At 35.3% G+C, this 17,628-nt stretch overlaps 1 protein-coding gene across 1 annotated transcript; it reads left to right on the top strand.

The window, feature by feature from the left end:
* Positions 1-1,598: 1,598 nt before the first annotated feature.
* Positions 1,599-11,568, top strand: LOC116894614 (vomeronasal type-2 receptor 116-like). The gene is made up of 6 exons (XM_032896328.1): positions 1,599-1,795; positions 2,681-2,972; positions 3,330-4,142; positions 5,454-5,681; positions 8,816-8,939; positions 10,649-11,568. The coding sequence occupies exons 1-6, from the start codon at positions 1,599-1,601 to the stop codon at positions 11,566-11,568; spliced, it is 2,574 nt and encodes an 857-aa protein (XP_032752219.1).
* The last annotated feature ends 6,060 nt before the right edge of the window (positions 11,569-17,628 follow it).

The following is a 17,628-nucleotide window of genomic DNA, read 5'->3' as shown; positions in this document are numbered from 1 at the left end:
TGTCTTTATAAGATTTATTTGTTTTCTCTTTTAGAGCTTCTACTTGTTTACATGTATTGTACTGTATTCCTTTAAGGGAGTTCTTTATGTCCTTCTAAAAGTCTTCTATCATCTTCATGAAATGAGAATTTAGATCTTTATTCTTGCTTTACAGGTGTATTGTTGTATCCATGATTTTCTGTGGTAGAAGAACTGGCTTCTGATGTTGCCAAATAGTATTAGTTTCTGTTTCTTATGTTGTGCTTGCTTTATGTCATATGGTTATCTCTGGTGATAAAGAGCCTCACTGCCTCTGACTAGACTTGTACCTCCTTTTATCCTGTGATCCTATGATCCTGGGTGTGTCAAAACACCTAGGTTATTGAGCTCCAGCTGGGCTGGGTAGAAAGGCTCTGGTCCTGACACAGGTGCAAACTGAAAAGCATTATTTGTTTCTAAGATAATAACTATAAGAATTCTTGACAGCAACTACTGTAATATAAAATTAGTAAAGATATATAGAAAATGAATTATAACCTAGAAGAAATGTGTCTAAACAAGCTATTAATCTTTAAGAACTGAAGGTAAGATTTGAAGACAATGTTTTAGAACTCAAAAATATTTAGCTAAATTTAACATTGATATTTTTGGGAATATGATTGCTAGGTCTTATGTAGTATTTGAAACAAACATACAGAATTAGAATCAATTTGGATCTTGTTAAATATTTAAAATGCAAAAGGATTGAGAGGGGCTTAATGACTGGAAGGTAAATAAATAAAATATTTAAATTTTAAAAATATTCATATCAATCTTCATGCTACAAAGTGGAAGAAAATAAAATTCTAACTATACAAGAGAATATACTAAGTGTATTTTTAAATATGATAAATAATGTATTTAATAAAAATAAAAATATATGTAAGTAAATTGTACGTCTATGATGACCCAGCTAGTTTATGATAACACAGGATTAAGTGCATTTCTAGATTTCTCATTAATTTTAGTTCTCAAGTCAATGTAAGTACAGATTTTGTTTACATATTATGTACTTGTCAATGCTGTAACAGTGTTTGTACTGCATTTTCAGTGAATATCAAATAACCATGAGTCTACTTTTCCCTCTCTGGGGATTTGTGACACAGTGGTCAGTGTGTAACAATGACCTCAGACTTTGTGAGTCCTTACTGAAGCGTTAATGCATATCTCTTGGTAGATCAACTAAAAAAAGTCCATTAACATTATTTAATGTGCTTACATAAACAGATTTTGAGGCAGTCTTGGGACCAAATTTCAAAAAGTGGAATCTTTCCAGGGACTTTAATTTCCACAAACATATGTGATGTCATTCTCTTAGCTATACAATCCTCATCTATATTTATCAAACAAGTTTATCACATGCAAAGTGGACATCAGATTCAGCTTCTCAGGAGGGAGTGTCAATAACTCTCCTCCAGGAGTGAGGAAACATCTCTAAAAAAGGAAAATATGTATACATATGTAATACTTTCCTTGGCCACAGTGATAGGAGTACATGGGGATATTTTTGTACCTGTTTGATTTGTTAATCTGTGTGGCATTTCACAATCCATATTGCTTAGAATCGGAGCAAGAAAATTATGTTCACCATGATTTTCCTTTTCTTGCTCCTGAATATTCCACTTTTAATGGTTGATTTTATTCATCCCAGATGCTTTTGGAGAATGAAGCAGAATGAAGACAAGGATGGAAACCTGGGAACAGGGTGTGCCTTCTTTCTTCAATCAGTACACTGGCCTGTGGAGAAAGAGCATTACAGTGACATTTTCAATATACAGTAAGTGCTTTTTTGTCTTCCATGTGAAAGTCATCATGAATATTTCCAAAAAGTACAGAGGATGAAGAGCAAAGCAAAACTTTGAGTCTTTTTGTACTGTGTTTTAAACCTACAAAAAAGAAAGAACTCCAAATTCTATCAGAGACCTAATGCTATATTACCTCTTTAAATTTATACAGAGTGTATTTTTTTCTATCAGCTTCACAATTACAAGGATGAAAGCTGAACAATAAACAAATATGGAACTTTACCTAGCACGTAAATCTCTCTCCTCAACAATGTCAGTATCACAATAGACAATGGCATTTTATTTCAATGTGTTTAGGCAAAGGTCCATAGAGACTGTTTATGGTCCTCCCATCAGACATTAGTTTCTAGTGCATGTGCTAGGGCCCCTAATGTTTGAGACACAATTATCTGTGCAGAGCTTTCATATAGATATTCAGTTACTTTCTTCAATTTTTTTCATGTGGTACCTGTTTATGTACTGATGCTGCATGAAAATTTAACTAAGAAGTATGTTCACTGTGAATTTCATGTTTTTTTCTATAAAAATTCACTGACTTTAAGATCTTCCAAAGTTCAGTTCTTTACTCTCTCTTTAGAAAAACAAAGGAATGTACAAACTCTAAGGGATATGTTTTCATTCTTTGAAATTGATTTTAATACTGATAGTGATGATTTCTCATTTAGGAGGGATGACCTTTCATGAACATTTCAAATTTTGTGCACTTCCAGCTTATTTTGTCTTCTCAACTACATTACACAGATCATTTCAATCTTTACAGGTGGGAATAATACAATCCACTGCAGAATTGTACATGTATTAACTGCAAATGGTATCTGTAAGTATCTGTCAATTATAAACACTGTATCCTTTTACAGAATGCATAATGAAAACCACAAGTATGCTCTGGCTTTGGCTTTTGCGATATGTGAAATCAACAGGAACCCTGATCTTTTGCCAAATATGTCTCTAATATTTGAATTCACAAGAGATGCTTGTGATTGGGAATCTCAATTAAACAGTGTTATTCAATCTAGTTTAAAAAATCATAATATTCTGCCTAATTATATCTGTAAAGAATTTACCAAGTGTCCAATGGCACTTACAGGACTAAATTGGACAACAACTCTTAAACTTCATACCATCCTAAACAACTTCATATCTCAGCAGGTAAGTAGTATGTGTTTGTATGTGTATGAGTGTGTGCGTGTGTGTGTGTGTGTATGTGTGTCTGTGTGTCTGTGTGTCTGTGTGTGTGTGCGCATGCACGTGCACATTGGGGGAAGGGTGGGAATTGAATCTTGCAGCCATATATCTATTGGTTCCAGCATGACCTTACTAGGCTTGGGCCAATGTATGTAGATCAAGGGTAATATTCAGAGACATGTCAGGGCTTTCACATTTCCTTATATGAAATAGAGATGTGGGAAGGAATAATAGATAGTTGAGATTTCTAGAACATTGCAGAAAAATGTGTTTAAAAGTTCTAAGAATTTATTATACCTCATGTTGCTTCCTATGTTCTAGTTCCTTCAGGTTACTTATGGACATTTTCATCCTGTCTTGAGTGATAATGAAAAATTTCCCTATCTATATCAGATGGCTTCTGATGATAAATCTCTAGCCCTTGCTCTGGTCTCCTTCATAATTCATTTCGGTTGGAACTGGGTAGGGTTGGCCATCTCAAACAATGATCAAGGTATCCAATTTCTGTCCTATTTGAGAAGAGAGATGGAAAAAGGTACAGTCTGTTTTGCCTTTGTCAACATGATTCCAGTCAATATGCATTTATACATGTCAAGAGCTGAAATGTATTACAATCAAATCATGACATCATCCACAAATGTTGTTATCCTTTATGGTTATGCAGACAGTACTTTAGCTCTGAGCTTTAGAATGTGGGAATCTCTAGGTATAGAGAAAATATGGGTCACCAACTCACTGTGGGCTGCCACTCTTAGTAAGAAAGATCACACATTTGATAACTTGTATGGGACTTATGCTTTTGGACAACACCATGGTGAGATTTCTGGTTTTAAAAATTTTGTCCAGACATTGAACCCTGCCAAATACTCAGATGAACATCTGGCAAAGTTGGAATGGATGTATTTTAACTGTGAAGTATCAGCATCTAAGTGTAAGACACTGAAGAACTGCTCATCCAATCACTCATTGGAATGGCTAATGGTACATACTTTAGACATTGCCTTTACTGGAGGGAGTTATGACATATACAATGCTGTGTATTCTTTTGCCCATGCACTCCATGAGATGACTTTTCAAATGTTTGATAATCTGCCTAAGGACAATGGCAGAGAACACAATTATAGCTGCAAGAAGGTAGTGTTTCTACTGTTTGATGATGTTTCATCTTATCAGTTCCATAGTTTATGATACTGTAAAATGCCCAAATCATGTGTGCTAGAAAATATTTTGAAAATACAAAGAATTTTTACTGAGCCAGTAAATTTGATATTGGCATAAAACTAAGGAAATAGAATCAAAGGTATAATGTGTCAATATAGGCCTGTGATTTTTTTACAGATAACCTTAATATCATCATACTTTTTCTAATACCGAAAACATGTTAAGTCCATCTACATGAGTCTACTCAAAGATGAGTCCTTGTTCATTAATTCTCAAATACATTCTTAAAACTAAAGGGGATGAATTGACCAGAGATCAGAACTCATTCTGTTGACAATCTAGGCTAGTGAAATCACTTGGTGCTTTGAGAGTACTTACACAGAAAATAGTGCTAAAATTCAGTTTATTATATTCAAATGTGATCATGTATATGAATATATATTTCTTACTGCATGTTTTTGTGTTTTTGTATGTGTCTGTATGTATATCTCTATTTATGCCTATATTTACACAATTTTTCTCCATCTGTGTGTCTATGGCTGTTGCCATACATTTGCCTATTTCCATATTTTTCTGTATGGTGGATTTTGTCAAAATATATATATATATTCCTATGTATCAATGCATGTGTCTCCATGTGTCTGTGCATTTTGTTTGTTTTTGCATGTGTTTTCAATTTTACCTCTATTTTTGCTTTACCTCTCAACTTTGTATTAGTTCATAAATTTATCAAGGTGTTGGTGTCACTCCGTACGGGTGTCAATATATGTCTATGTCTGCCTATGAATATTTCTTGGTACATTTGTTTCCCTGTGTTTGTTTGTGTGTGTGTGTGTGTGTGTGTGTGTGTGTGTATGTGTGTGTGTAGCTGAGTATGGGCTTTGGGTGTATTTGTGTCTGCTTGATGTTTAGATCCATAATCTTTCTCTTTTTGTATCTATATTTTCATATGAGTTTAGAAATATATGTGCATATTTTTGTATATAAGTGTGTGGTTCTGCTACATGTGTATCTCTATATGGATGTAAGTCTCTCAATTTCATGTGTGTATGTTTCATATTGCAAATACATATTTGCTGTCTCCATATATCCTTTTGCTTGATTTACAATCTCATTTTAGAAAATTAAAATTACAGGAGCATTATAATTTTTTAAATCACTTTACTTTCACTGAAAATGTTCATCTGCCTATTGTCAATAAAGTTACCTTTAAAATGAAATAAGTATATATTTTCTTAATTTAATAAATAAAGTATAATCTATAGTATGTTGCCTGTCTTTCAGCTGTGTTCCATTCTAAGGAAGACCTCCTTCACTAATCCTGTTGGGGACAGAGTGAATATGAACCAAAGACACAAACAGAAGGAAGAGTATGACATTTTTTACATTTGGAATTTTCCACAGGGTCTTGGAATTAAAGTTAAAATAGGAATGTTTAGTCTATATTTTCCAAGTGGTCAACAGCTACATTTATCTGAAGATGTGTTAGAGTGGGCAAAAGGAAGTGCACAGGTGAGTTCAGCAAAATTATACTAACTTAAATTATACTGTCAAGTGTGTGTGTCCAACTATCCTTGAAACTGACAAAATGGAACCAATTATCATGTGAGAGACTGATTTTTAGCATCTTATAATATGATTCTTTACCATATATTTTAAGAGTTCTTTTCTTCCTTCATCTTTAAGCTGCTCCTCTTTCTTGGATGGCGAGGAAAGTGATGATAGTAGTAGGAGTTGTTGTATAAACCTTTCCTAAATCTCCTTCACATCTATGAATTTACAATCATACACATATCTGCAAAGTAGTTCCTGCCATTTTTAAAGCATCAGGAACAAAGAAAATGGGGTGGTATATGGTTTATAGTATTAGCAGAGACAAAACCCTGATTCTTAAATGCAGCAGGGCCACAGACACAGACAAGACCCTCAGAGTCAGCAGAGCCCATATATATCACGTGGTTTCATGCTACAGTCCAGAACATGAAAATTCCCAAGTCTTCAGCAATAATATGTGCCACAGAAACCAACAGAGAGACTGATGCAGTAGGACCCTGGACCAGACATAGTCATCAGGAGCAGCATGGGTTCTGACATCTCTCTTGCCTCTGTGGCAGTGAAAGTCATTCAGATCAGTGTGGATCTAGGTGACAGCAAATCTCATGCACCATAGCATATCATTAGCTGTAGGACCTCAGGCCTATACATGCACATGTTGGTATCAGCAAGCACATATATTTGTAGAAGCATTGATAAGAACAGAAATCAGACATATCAGCAAAGACTTAAGGGTGCCAGAGGACTATGGGTCTGGATATAGACCTTAGTAGTAGTAACAACCTAAAGAGCACCATGGCTAAAGATAATAGCACAAGGCACTAATTTCGAAATGGCCACTGGTGGAACGATTGGTTTATTAAAATTTAACATTTTAATCTCTTCATCCTGTGTCTACTTGATCCCTCAAAGAAGGGAGATGATAGAGGCTTGAAGTGGCAGTGGGAGAGTAGATGGAAGAGTACTCTCTTAGGGAGAAAGGGGAGGCTGATGGGCAGCAGGGTTTGTAAAAGTGAAACAGGGAAGGGGCATAATACATGATATATGAATAAATAAAATGATTAAAAACAAAACTAGACATCTCTTTATGACCACCCTGGGGGCAAAAATACCTAACTTATATACATTAATAGAATACATCTGTAAAAATGGGCAGTGGACAACATAATAAAGTAGAACAGAAGTAACATAATCAGACAACTACCTTGTTGATCATTATAGTCGGGTCTGAAATAATTATGGACAAAACATATAAAAATAGACATCAACAACACAAAAAAAATATTAGTCCTTGTTCCCAAATGACTTCATTCCATGAATATAAGTATGGTTCATCATTACTTAGAATACATCACACAAATAAACTAAAGAATAGAACTATATTTTATACAAAACTACTGAAGAAAATGCTCTTAATGCAATTTAGCATCACTTCAGTATTTAGAAAAGAACACACAAAATCTGCAATCTAGGAAGACACATGTTACTATAAAGTTTTCTCTATCAAAACTATAAACCTATTGATGAAATTAGAATACATGGACAGGAGAATCCTATAATTTCCATTAAGATCAGAAATGAGACCAAACTTTGTAGTGGTACATGTTTATAAATTACATTTTTGGAATTATGAGTAAGGAGAATCTCTCTGCAATTTTGGCCAGTAAGACTTTTGCATTGACCCTACTCAAACCCGGGTTGAAATGGATACAATGATTTAAATGATATGAGGAGAATATGAGCAAGAAAATGCATACTCTTGCCTCATCCTAAAAAAAGTCTTTAAAAGCTTAGTTTGAAAATGAATAATAAAAAATAAATACAGTCAAAAAAGGAAAATCTTGTGCCCTGATATTTAAAGGAAGTTGAGATTTACTAATACTACAAAGGGAGACCTTTTTTCAACAAAAATAAAATCAAAAACAAAAATAAATGAAAAGTTGTGGTTAATCATATTTCTATAGAACATGAGATGAATCTGTGAATAATAGATTTTGTAATGGCAATGTGAACCAAACAAACCAAAGGATGCAAATTCAGCACATAGTTATCTGCAAAATTTCAATGCAGCATATAGATACCCATCTTGAGATTCATTGTAAAACCAAGATTTTCTTAATTTAAGAATACTTAACTTGTATTAACTTTAAATTAAAGTTTAATTTAAATCTAATTTAAGTTAAATTTAAGTTAACTAGTATTAACTTTAAGCAACCTAACTCTTCATTAGGTTTTCACACTATTTGTAGGGTCTGTAAAGCCTTTTCAGCTCAGGAAATACTCCATCTTCATGCTTACCATAGAGCAACTCTGCACCTGCTAACCAAAATTGAAATAGTGCTGGTCCTATGCTGCTGTTTTTCTGATTTCACTTAACTTGTGAAGGTTTTTATTTCTGATGATGTTGGGGTTATTGTGGTTATCTTGTATGCTTAAAGCCTTATTTCCCCTGTTTTGTATGTCATTTACTCCTAATTTGCTACTATGCTGCTGCTATTAAACTGTAACTATAAGAAACCTGTGGAGGAAATGGTTGATAGGCTCAAGGGTTACACTCAATGGAAAAAAAGGGATCTGGATAATGGGACTGAAACATAGTCACTCAAGGAGCTCTGCTTACTGGCTTATGTTGCATGTTTTCTAATGTACCATTGGCTACAACCAACACTACTCACAATGGGCTGGGCATTCCTACACCAAGTACCAATTTAAAATATGTCTTACATATATGACGACAGGCTTGTCTGACAGAGATAATTCCTCAGTTGTAATTCTCTCTGCCATCATTCTGTATTTTGTGTTCAGGTGACAAAAATTAACTAGAGTAACCATCTTTCAACCTCTGTACAGTTTTGACAGAGGATGTTGGCAGATTTTCATTTCTGAATTTCAAGGAGTTGGTAAACACTCCAACTTTTCCTCGATTTATTTTCATATATTGATGTCTGCAATCATACAATGCAATAGATAAAACCTAGTAACTTAGTTGGGTGTATATAAAATTAGTTTATTAATATCACATTCTAATATAATGTAATTATTCAAGAGGTAAGTAAAACTTCTTTTAGCAGCATGTGTTTACTATTTATTAGATGCCGACTTCTGCATGCAGTGCTGATTGTGGTCCTGGGTTTAGAAAATCTTGGAAGAATGGAATGGCAACATGCTGTTTTCATTGCAAACTCTGCCCAGAAAATGAAATTTCTAATGAGACAAGTGAGTATTTCCTGCTGGAGTAAGTTCTTCAAATGGATTACCATCTTGCTCCCATATTAGAATGCTGAAGTAGTATAAAATGGAAGTTAAAAATGAAATAATGTTCTTTCCAAATTTTGTCATTATAGGAATGCAATAATTTAAAATGTCCTTACTAAGAAAAATATGTAATAAATGATGGCACATTCTCAAATAAATAGTTTTGATAAGAAATCTTCAGTGCCAGTATAGTCTAGACAAGATATTTTCTAGTACCTAATGCTTTCTCAAAATGTATGTAGATCATGAAGCCTTAGAGCCTTTATTTATTTTGCTTCTATGTATGTGCCCTTGTATAAGTCTATGTATACTTTGTATGTGCAGAAGCACATGGAAAAGAAAATAAGGCATGTAAGTATAGGTAAACAAATCCAAATCTTATGTAAGAAGAATGAAAAGGGCAAATATTCAAGTATGTATTTCCTTCCCTTAGAAGATATTTTGCATAATGAACACGTTTTTCAAAAGTTCAACATTATTTGAAACTTAGAAAACAAAGGATCACTCTTGACACATGAGATGAAAAATGAGGAGTCCTCTATTTATTACTCTTATACATAGTGCCAGTTAAAATTTGCCACAATTAAATACATTAAAATTGTTTTGTTCTGCATGGAATTAGACACAGATTGCAAATGGCATTGGCACTAGAATATCCCACTTTAGTCAAATAAATATTTGATCAGGATGAACTAAATACAAATGACAGGCATATAATTTATCTGTTGTTTTTGGTACTAATCTATATAATTGATGGGACATCCCAAAAGGATATTTAATTCTAATAAGATGGCTTAGCATTTAATTCCTTTCCCACTAAGTATGATGTTGTAGGTCTATCTCCAGAATACATGAAATAGTAGGGGGTATCCATCTCCTACCTGTTTCTTTGTAACATTCAGACAGTTCTACACTAAACATACACATAAGTAATTCAACCAGGCTGTTTAGAGACAAGTGATCTTGGCATAGTGAACTGAACTCAAGACGTCTCCAAGAGCAATATATTCTGGCACAACCAAGCTAAGGGTCTAAGTTCTTAAACAAATAAAATAATAATGGCTTTCCACAAATATGTTGCTCCATGTAAAAGACTTCTAGGAAGTACATCATCCCTTAATGCAATCGTTCAATGTCTCACTGCAATGAAAACAGATTTTCTACACATGCAATGGTGGGAATTATAGAGTATTTTACCTCCCATAATCAGTTTACTGCTTTTTATTAAAAGGTCTAGGAATGTTATATTACTACAGTCATAAGAAGACAAAACTTGGAGTGATTTTTACAATCATTTTTTGCAGTAACAAATATCAATATTATACTTTTAAAAATATCAGGACTCACTCTTACCTTCATGCCTCCCCTATATAAACCCAATCATTCTCAAGTTCATGATACCTTCTGTTACTTTTCCATGTTAGCACACTCATAAATATACACACCCATGATAAATGAAAACGTCAATATATTAAATAGTTGAAAATATCTGTTGCTTTAATATCCACAACAATAATCATTATAAAGTAGAATCAATTATTTCACATAGCAGTGACTTTGAATGCATTCTCAGCAACCAGACTTACATAACACTTCTATATGCTTAAGTGAAATATCCTTCAAGTAAAATTGTTGAATCTGCACTAACAATACCTTCACTTCTCCATTAGATGTGGATGTGTGTGCCCGATGTCCAGAGGACCAATATGCTAACATAAAGCAGAATCGCTGCATTCCTAAAGCTGTTGTATTTCTCAGCTATGAAGAACCATTGGGGATGGCACTTTCCTTAATCTCCTTGGGCTTCTCTGTATTCACAATTGTACTTCTTGGAGTCATTGTAAAGCACCACAATACTCCCATTGTTAAGGCCAATAACCGCACTCTCACCTACATCTTGCTTATCTCACTTATCTTTTGTTTCCTCTGTCCCTTGCTCTTCATTGGTCATCCAAACTCAACCATCTGTATCCTGCAACAAATCACATTTGGAGTTGTATTTACTGTTTCTGTTTCCACTGTGTTGGCCAAAACAATTACTGTCATTCTGGCATTCAAAGTCACAGCCTCACAAAGAATGATGAAGTACTTTCTTGTTTCACGGGTACCTAACTACATCATTCCCACCTTTACTCTCTTCCAAGTTATTCTATGTGCAGTCTGGCTGGGAGCTTCTCCTCCTTCTGTTGATATTGATGCAAAATCTGAGCATGGACACATCATTATTGCTTGCCATAAGGGTTCAGTCACTACCTTTTACTGTGTTCTGGGATACTTGGGTACCCTGGCCTTTGGGAGCTTTACTCTGGCTTTCTTTTCCAGAAACCTTCCTGGTGCCTTTAATGAAGCCAAATCCATAACATTCAGCATGCTGGTGTTCTGCAGTGTCTGGGTCACTTTCATCCCTGTTTACCATAGCACCAAAGGCAAGATCATGGTGGCTGTGGAGATCTTCTCCACTCTGGCCTCCAGTGCAGGGATGTTGGGATGCATCTTTGTTCCCAAATGTTACACAATATTGTTTAGAGAAGACCAAAATTCTCTTGTTATGATCAGAATGAAATCATCTTCCCATGCACACATTTCATAAATTCAGAAAAATATATAGCTGGTTCGTAACCACCAAATGTTATTATATTGTCATACCTATCTGGTTTTGGTATGACTTTATTTCCTCTAATGATATTGCCTAGCAATCCCATGTTTACTCACATCCCCATTGTCTCCTAAAAATCTTTCTCATTGTTCTAAAACAATGTTCATTTTTCACAGAAGGAAATAATAGAATCCTGATACATTCTAAGAGTTAGAGAAGTTCTTTTAGGGGAATAGGGGAGAAAGGAATATTTTTACAAACATATTGTTATAGTATTTCCAAAAACGAATGATATCTCTGCAGATATATATTCATGTCTTGCTTTTGTAGAGGAACTGAATCAATACACAGAACCCACCACTGTTCTTACAAAAGAGCTTTAACAATAGCTAAAAAGAGCCAGATGCTCTCTGCTGGGCTCCATATTTACCTGAAGCTATTTGTGCACATAATGAAACACATACATACATACATACATACATACATACATACATACATACATACATACATACACACATGCATACATACATACATACACACACACACAATTAAAATTATATAAAATTTAAAAAGATAGAGAAGAATGTTACAAAAAAGTTTGTACTGGGAGTCTACTTTTCAATGTTCTTCTAATGTGACAGATTTACCTGAACCTATAGAGGAAAGAACCGATATGGGTAGCAATGACTGGATTTATTTTCAGACTTTACGAAAGAACTCTCAGTTTAATTATATCATCAAAGACATGCTTGTAAAATTCTCAGGGAAAGCACTACTTGTTGATGTAATCTCTCCTGTATAAGGATTTCAGATGACTCTCTGAATAAGATCAATTTTGGCACCACAGTGTTACTGGAGGTAGGCAGCTGGTGAGAGTCAGTACTGAGAGCAGCTGATGTAGGTTGGTTCAGAAACTCAATGGGTCTCCTGGTTATGACATCAGAGGTTAGAGAAGAGAAAGGGGAGGAAAAAATCAAAGATTCACAAATAAAAGCACACACACACACATACGCATGCACACTAGTGCACACACAGACATACAGACAGACACACACTTGTATATTCACTAATTTGATGGCTGAGTCAAGGTCCTACAAGCAAGTTCTAAGTATTTCACATGAACATATATGTACACATATTCATAGATGCACATACATAAAGATGCAAATACACACAGATACACATGTACACATATACATATGCTAACTGGTGGATAGAACACATTTCCAACACGCAGGCTTCAAGCATTTTGCATATGCACATATATACATATATGCACAGATGCACACCATACATGTACACATTCTTGTGGGTGAAAGGAACAAATTTCTAACAGAGAGGCTCCAAATATTTCTCACATAATACACACACACACACACAAACACATATACACAGACATATATATATATATATATATATATATATATATATATATATGTATAATTGGTGGAAAGATCAAGCTCCAAAACACACCCAGATATGTGTGTGTTTGTGTGTGTGTGTGTGCATGCATGATGAATAGAAGAAAGTTTCAACATTCTCTTAAACACAAATTATACACATGAACACACACATATTTTTATGTGTGTGTATTCACATACATACATATAAAATGGAAGGTACAAAGTTATAAAATATTCTAACACATCTTTCCACATATACATACATATACATAGTTGATAGTTGGAAAGAACAATGTTCCAACTACTTTATTCTTTCTCCCATCACTTAGTCCAGAAAATTTTTCAGGCAGTAAAATATTATGTTTCATTTTTCTTCTAAAGAATGACCATGAAATAAGAGCATGTTCTGAATACCTTCACAAGAAATATTACATAGTACAGGTGGAGAAAACAAGAAACTACCTATAAACCAACAAATTGTGAGGCAGTAAGGTAATATAAGCGAATTTCTTTTACTGACAGGCAAAAATCTGCAGTTGCGAAACTAGGAAAAATTATTTCTTTTTTTTCTTTATTAACTTGAGTATTTCTTATTTACATTTCGATTGTTATTCCCTTTCCTGGTTTCCAGGCCAACATGCCCCTAAACCCACCCCATGTTCTCCCATTATGCCCTCCCCCAAAAAATCACGTTCACTGGAGGTTCAGTCCTGGCAGGACCAAGGGCTTCCCCTTCCACCGGTGCTCTTACTAGGCTATTCATTGCTACCTATGAGGTTGGAGCCCAAGGTCAGTCCACGTACAGTCTTTTGGTAGTGGCTTAGTCCCTGGAAACTCTGGTTGATTGGCATTGTTGTTCATATGGGATCTCAAGCCCCTTCAGGCTCTTCCAGTCCTTTCTCTGATTCCTTCAACGGGGGTCCTGTTCTCAATTCATTGGTTTGCTACTGGCATTCGCCTATGTATCTGCTGTATTATGGCTGTGTCTCTCAGGAGAGATCTACATCCAGTTCCTGTCAGCCTGCACTTCTTTGCTTCATACATCTTGTCGAAATGGGTGGCTGTATATGTATCGCCACATGTGGGGCAGGCTCTGACTGGGTGTTTCTTCTGCCTCTGTTTTAAACTTGCCTCCCTATTCCCTGCCAGGGTATTCTTGATCCCGTTTTGAAGAAAGAGTGAAACATTCACATTTTGATCATCCAATGTGAGTTTCATGTGTTCTGTGCATCTAGGGTAATTCAACCATTTCAGCTAATAGCCACTTATCAATGTGTGCATACCATGTGTGTTTTTCTGTGATTGGGTTAGCTCACTCAGGATGATATTTTCCAGTTCCATCCATTTCCCTATGAATTTTTTAAAGTCATTGTTTTTGATAACTGAGTAATATTCCATTGTGTAGATGTACCATATTTTCTGTATCCATTCCTCGGTTGAAGTGCATCTGGGTTCTTTTCAGCTTCTGGCTATTATAAATAAGGCTGCTATGAACATAGTGGAGCATGTGTCTTTGTTATATGTTGGGGCATCTATTGGGTATATGCCCAAGAGAGGTATACCTGGGTCCTCAGGCAGTTCAATGTCCAATTTTCTGAGGAACCTCCAGACTGATTCCCAGAATGGTTGTACCAGTCTGCAATGCCACCAACAATGGAGGAGTGTTCCTCTTTCTCCACATCCTCGCCAGCATTTGCTGTTACCTGATTTTTTGATCTTACTCAGTGGTGTGAGGTGAAATCTCAGGGTTGTTTTGATTTGCATTTCCCTTATGACTAAAGATGTTAAACATTTCTTTAGGTGTTTCTCAGCCATTTGGCATTCATCAGCTGTGAATTCTTTGTTTAGCTCTAAACTACATGTTTTAATAGGTTTATTTGTCTTGCTGTGGTCTCACTTCTTGAATTCTTTGTGTATTTTGGATATAAGCCCTCTCTCTGCTGTAGGAATGGAAAAGATCTTTTCCCAAACTGCTGGTTGCCGTTTTGTCCTAACCACAGTGTCCTTTGCCTTACAGAAGCTTTGCAGTTTTATGAAATCCCATTTGTCAATTCTTAATCTTAGAGCATAAGCCATTGGTGTTTTGTTCAGGAAATATTCTCCGGTGCCCATGTGTTTAAAATGCTTCCCCACTTTTTCTTTTATTAGTTTGATTGTATCTCATTTGATGTGGAGGTCCTTGATCCACTTGGACTTAAGTTTATACAGGGTGATATGCATGGATCAATCTGTATTCTTCTACATGGTGACCTCCAGTTGAACCAGCACCATTTGCTGAAAATGCTATCTTTTTTACATTGGATGGTTTTGGCTCCTTTGTCAAAAATCAAGTGCCCATAGGTGTGTTGGTTCATTTCTGGGTCTTTAATTCTATTCCATTGGTCTATCTGTCTGTCTCTGTACCAATACCATGCAGTTTTTATCACTATTGCTCTGTAATACTGCTTGAGTTCAGGGATAGTGATTCCCCCGAAGTCCTTTTATTGTTGAGGAGAGTTTTTGCTATCCTGGGTTTTTTGTTATTCCAGATGAATTTGCATATTGTTCTGTCTAACTCTTTGAAGAATTGGATTGATATTTTGATGGGGATTGCATTGAATCTGTAGATTGCTTTTGGTTAAATGGCCATTTTTAATATATTAATCTTGCCGATCCATGAGCATGGGAGATCTTTCCATCTTCTGAGGTCTTCTTCAATTTCTTTCTTCAGAGGCCTGAAGCTCTTATTGTACAGATCTTTTACTTGCTTGGTTAAATTCACGCCGAGGAATTTTATATTATTTGGGACTATTATGAAGGGTGTCGTTTCCCTAATTTCTCTATCAGCTTTTTTCTCTTTTGTGTAGTTGAAGGCTACAGATTTGTTTGAGTTAATTTTATACGGAGCCACTTTGCTGAAGTTGTTTATCAGTATTAGTAGTTCTCTGGTGGAACTTTTGGGATCACATAAATATACTATCATATCATCTGCAAATGGTGATATTTTGACTTCTTCTTTTCCAATCTGTATCCCGTTTATATCCTTTTGTTGTCTGATTGCTCTGGCTAGAACTTCAAGAACTACATTTAATAAGTATGGAGAGAGTGGGCAGCCTTGTCTAGTCCCTGATTTTAGTGGGATTCTTTCAAGTTTCTCTCCATTTAGTTTAATGATAGCCACTGGTTTGTTGTATATGGCTTTTAGTATGTTTAGGTATGGGCCTTGAATTCCTATTCTTTCCAGGACTTTTATCATGAAGGTGTGTTGAATTTTGTCAAATGCCTTTTCAGCATCTAATGAAATGATCACGTGGTTTTGATCTTTCAATTTGTTTATATAATGGATCACGTTGATGGTTTTCCGTATATTAAACCATCCCTGCATGCCTGGGATGAAGGCTACTTGATCACTATAAATGAAGGTTTTGATTTGCTCTTGCATTCGGTTTACCAGAATTTTATTGAGTATTTTTGCATCGATATTCATAAGGGAAATTGGTCTGAAGTTCTCTTTCTTTGTTGGATCTTTGTGTGGTTTAGGTATAAGAGTAATTGTGGCTTCATAGAAGGAAATCGGTAGTGCTCCATCTCTTTCAATTTTGTGGAATTGTTTGGATAGTATTGGTATGAGGTCTTCTATGAAGGTCTCATAGAATTCTAAACTGAACCCATCTGGACCTGGGCTCTTTTTTTTTGGCAGACCTTTAATGTCTGCTTCTATTTCATTAGGAGTTACAGGGTTGTTTAAATGGTTTTCTGTTCTTGATTTAACTTTGGTAACAGGTATCTGTCTAGGAAATTGTCCATTTCATGAAGATTTTCAAGTTTTGTTGAATATAGGCTTTTGTAGTGGGATCTGATGATTTTTTTAATTTCCACTGATTCTGTTGTTATGTCTCCCTTTTCATTTCTGATTTTGTTAATTTGTACATACTCTCTGTGTCCTCTCGTTAGTCTGGCTAAGGGTTTTGCTGTCTTGTTGATTTTCTCAAAGAACTAACTTTTGGTTCTGTTGATTCTTTGTATGGTCCTTTTTCTTTCTAGTTGGTTGATTTCAGCTCTGAGTTTGATTATATCCTGCCTTCTACTCCTCCTGGGTGTATTTTCTTCTTTTTGTTCTAGAGCTTTTAGGTGTGCTGTCAATCTGCTGACATATGCTCTCTCCTGTTTCTTTCTGCAAGCACTCAGAGCTATGAGTTTTCCTCTTAGCACAGCTTTCATTGTGTCCCATAAGTTTGGGTATGTTGTACCTTCATTTTCATTAAATTCTAAGAAGTCTTTAATTTCTTTCTTTATTTCTTCCTTGACCAGGTTATCATTGAGTAGAACATTGTTCAAGTTCCATGTATATGTGGGCGTTCTTCCCTTATTGTTATTGAAGACCAGCTTAAACCTGTGGTGGTCTGATAGGACTCATGGGATTATTTCTATCTTTCTGTATCTGTTGAGGCCTGTTTTATGACCAATTATATTGTCAATTTTGGAGAAAGTACCATAAGGTGCTGAGAAGAATGTATATCCTTTTGCTTTAGGATAGAATGTTTGGTAAATATCTGTTAAGTCTATTTTGTTCATGACTTCCCTTAGTCTGTCTATATCTCTGTTTCCATGATCTGTCCATTCGTGAGAGTGGGGTGTTGAAATCTTCTATTACTGTGTGAGCTGCAATGTG

The sequence above is a fragment of the Rattus rattus genome, chromosome 2 (assembly GCF_011064425.1).
Source record: "Rattus rattus isolate New Zealand chromosome 2, Rrattus_CSIRO_v1, whole genome shotgun sequence".
Taxonomy (NCBI): Eukaryota; Metazoa; Chordata; class Mammalia; order Rodentia; family Muridae; genus Rattus; species Rattus rattus.
Note: the sequence above shows the minus strand (reverse complement) of the source record. Positions and strands in the feature narration are given on the sequence as shown.

What these genes read in the sequence shown, in the direction of transcription:
- LOC116894614 (XM_032896328.1), top strand. Translation starts at nt 1,599, where the DNA reads ATGTTCACCATGATTTTCCTTTTCTTGCTCCTGAATATTCCACTTTTA. An exon ending in AGTGACATTTTCAATATACA is followed by an intron (nt 1,796 to 2,680) that starts GTAAGTGCTTTT and finishes ATCCTTTTACAG; the next exon opens with AATGCATAATGAAAACCACA. An exon ending in GGGCAAAAGGAAGTGCACAG is followed by an intron (nt 5,682 to 8,815) that starts GTGAGTTCAGCA and finishes ACTATTTATTAG; the next exon opens with ATGCCGACTTCTGCATGCAG.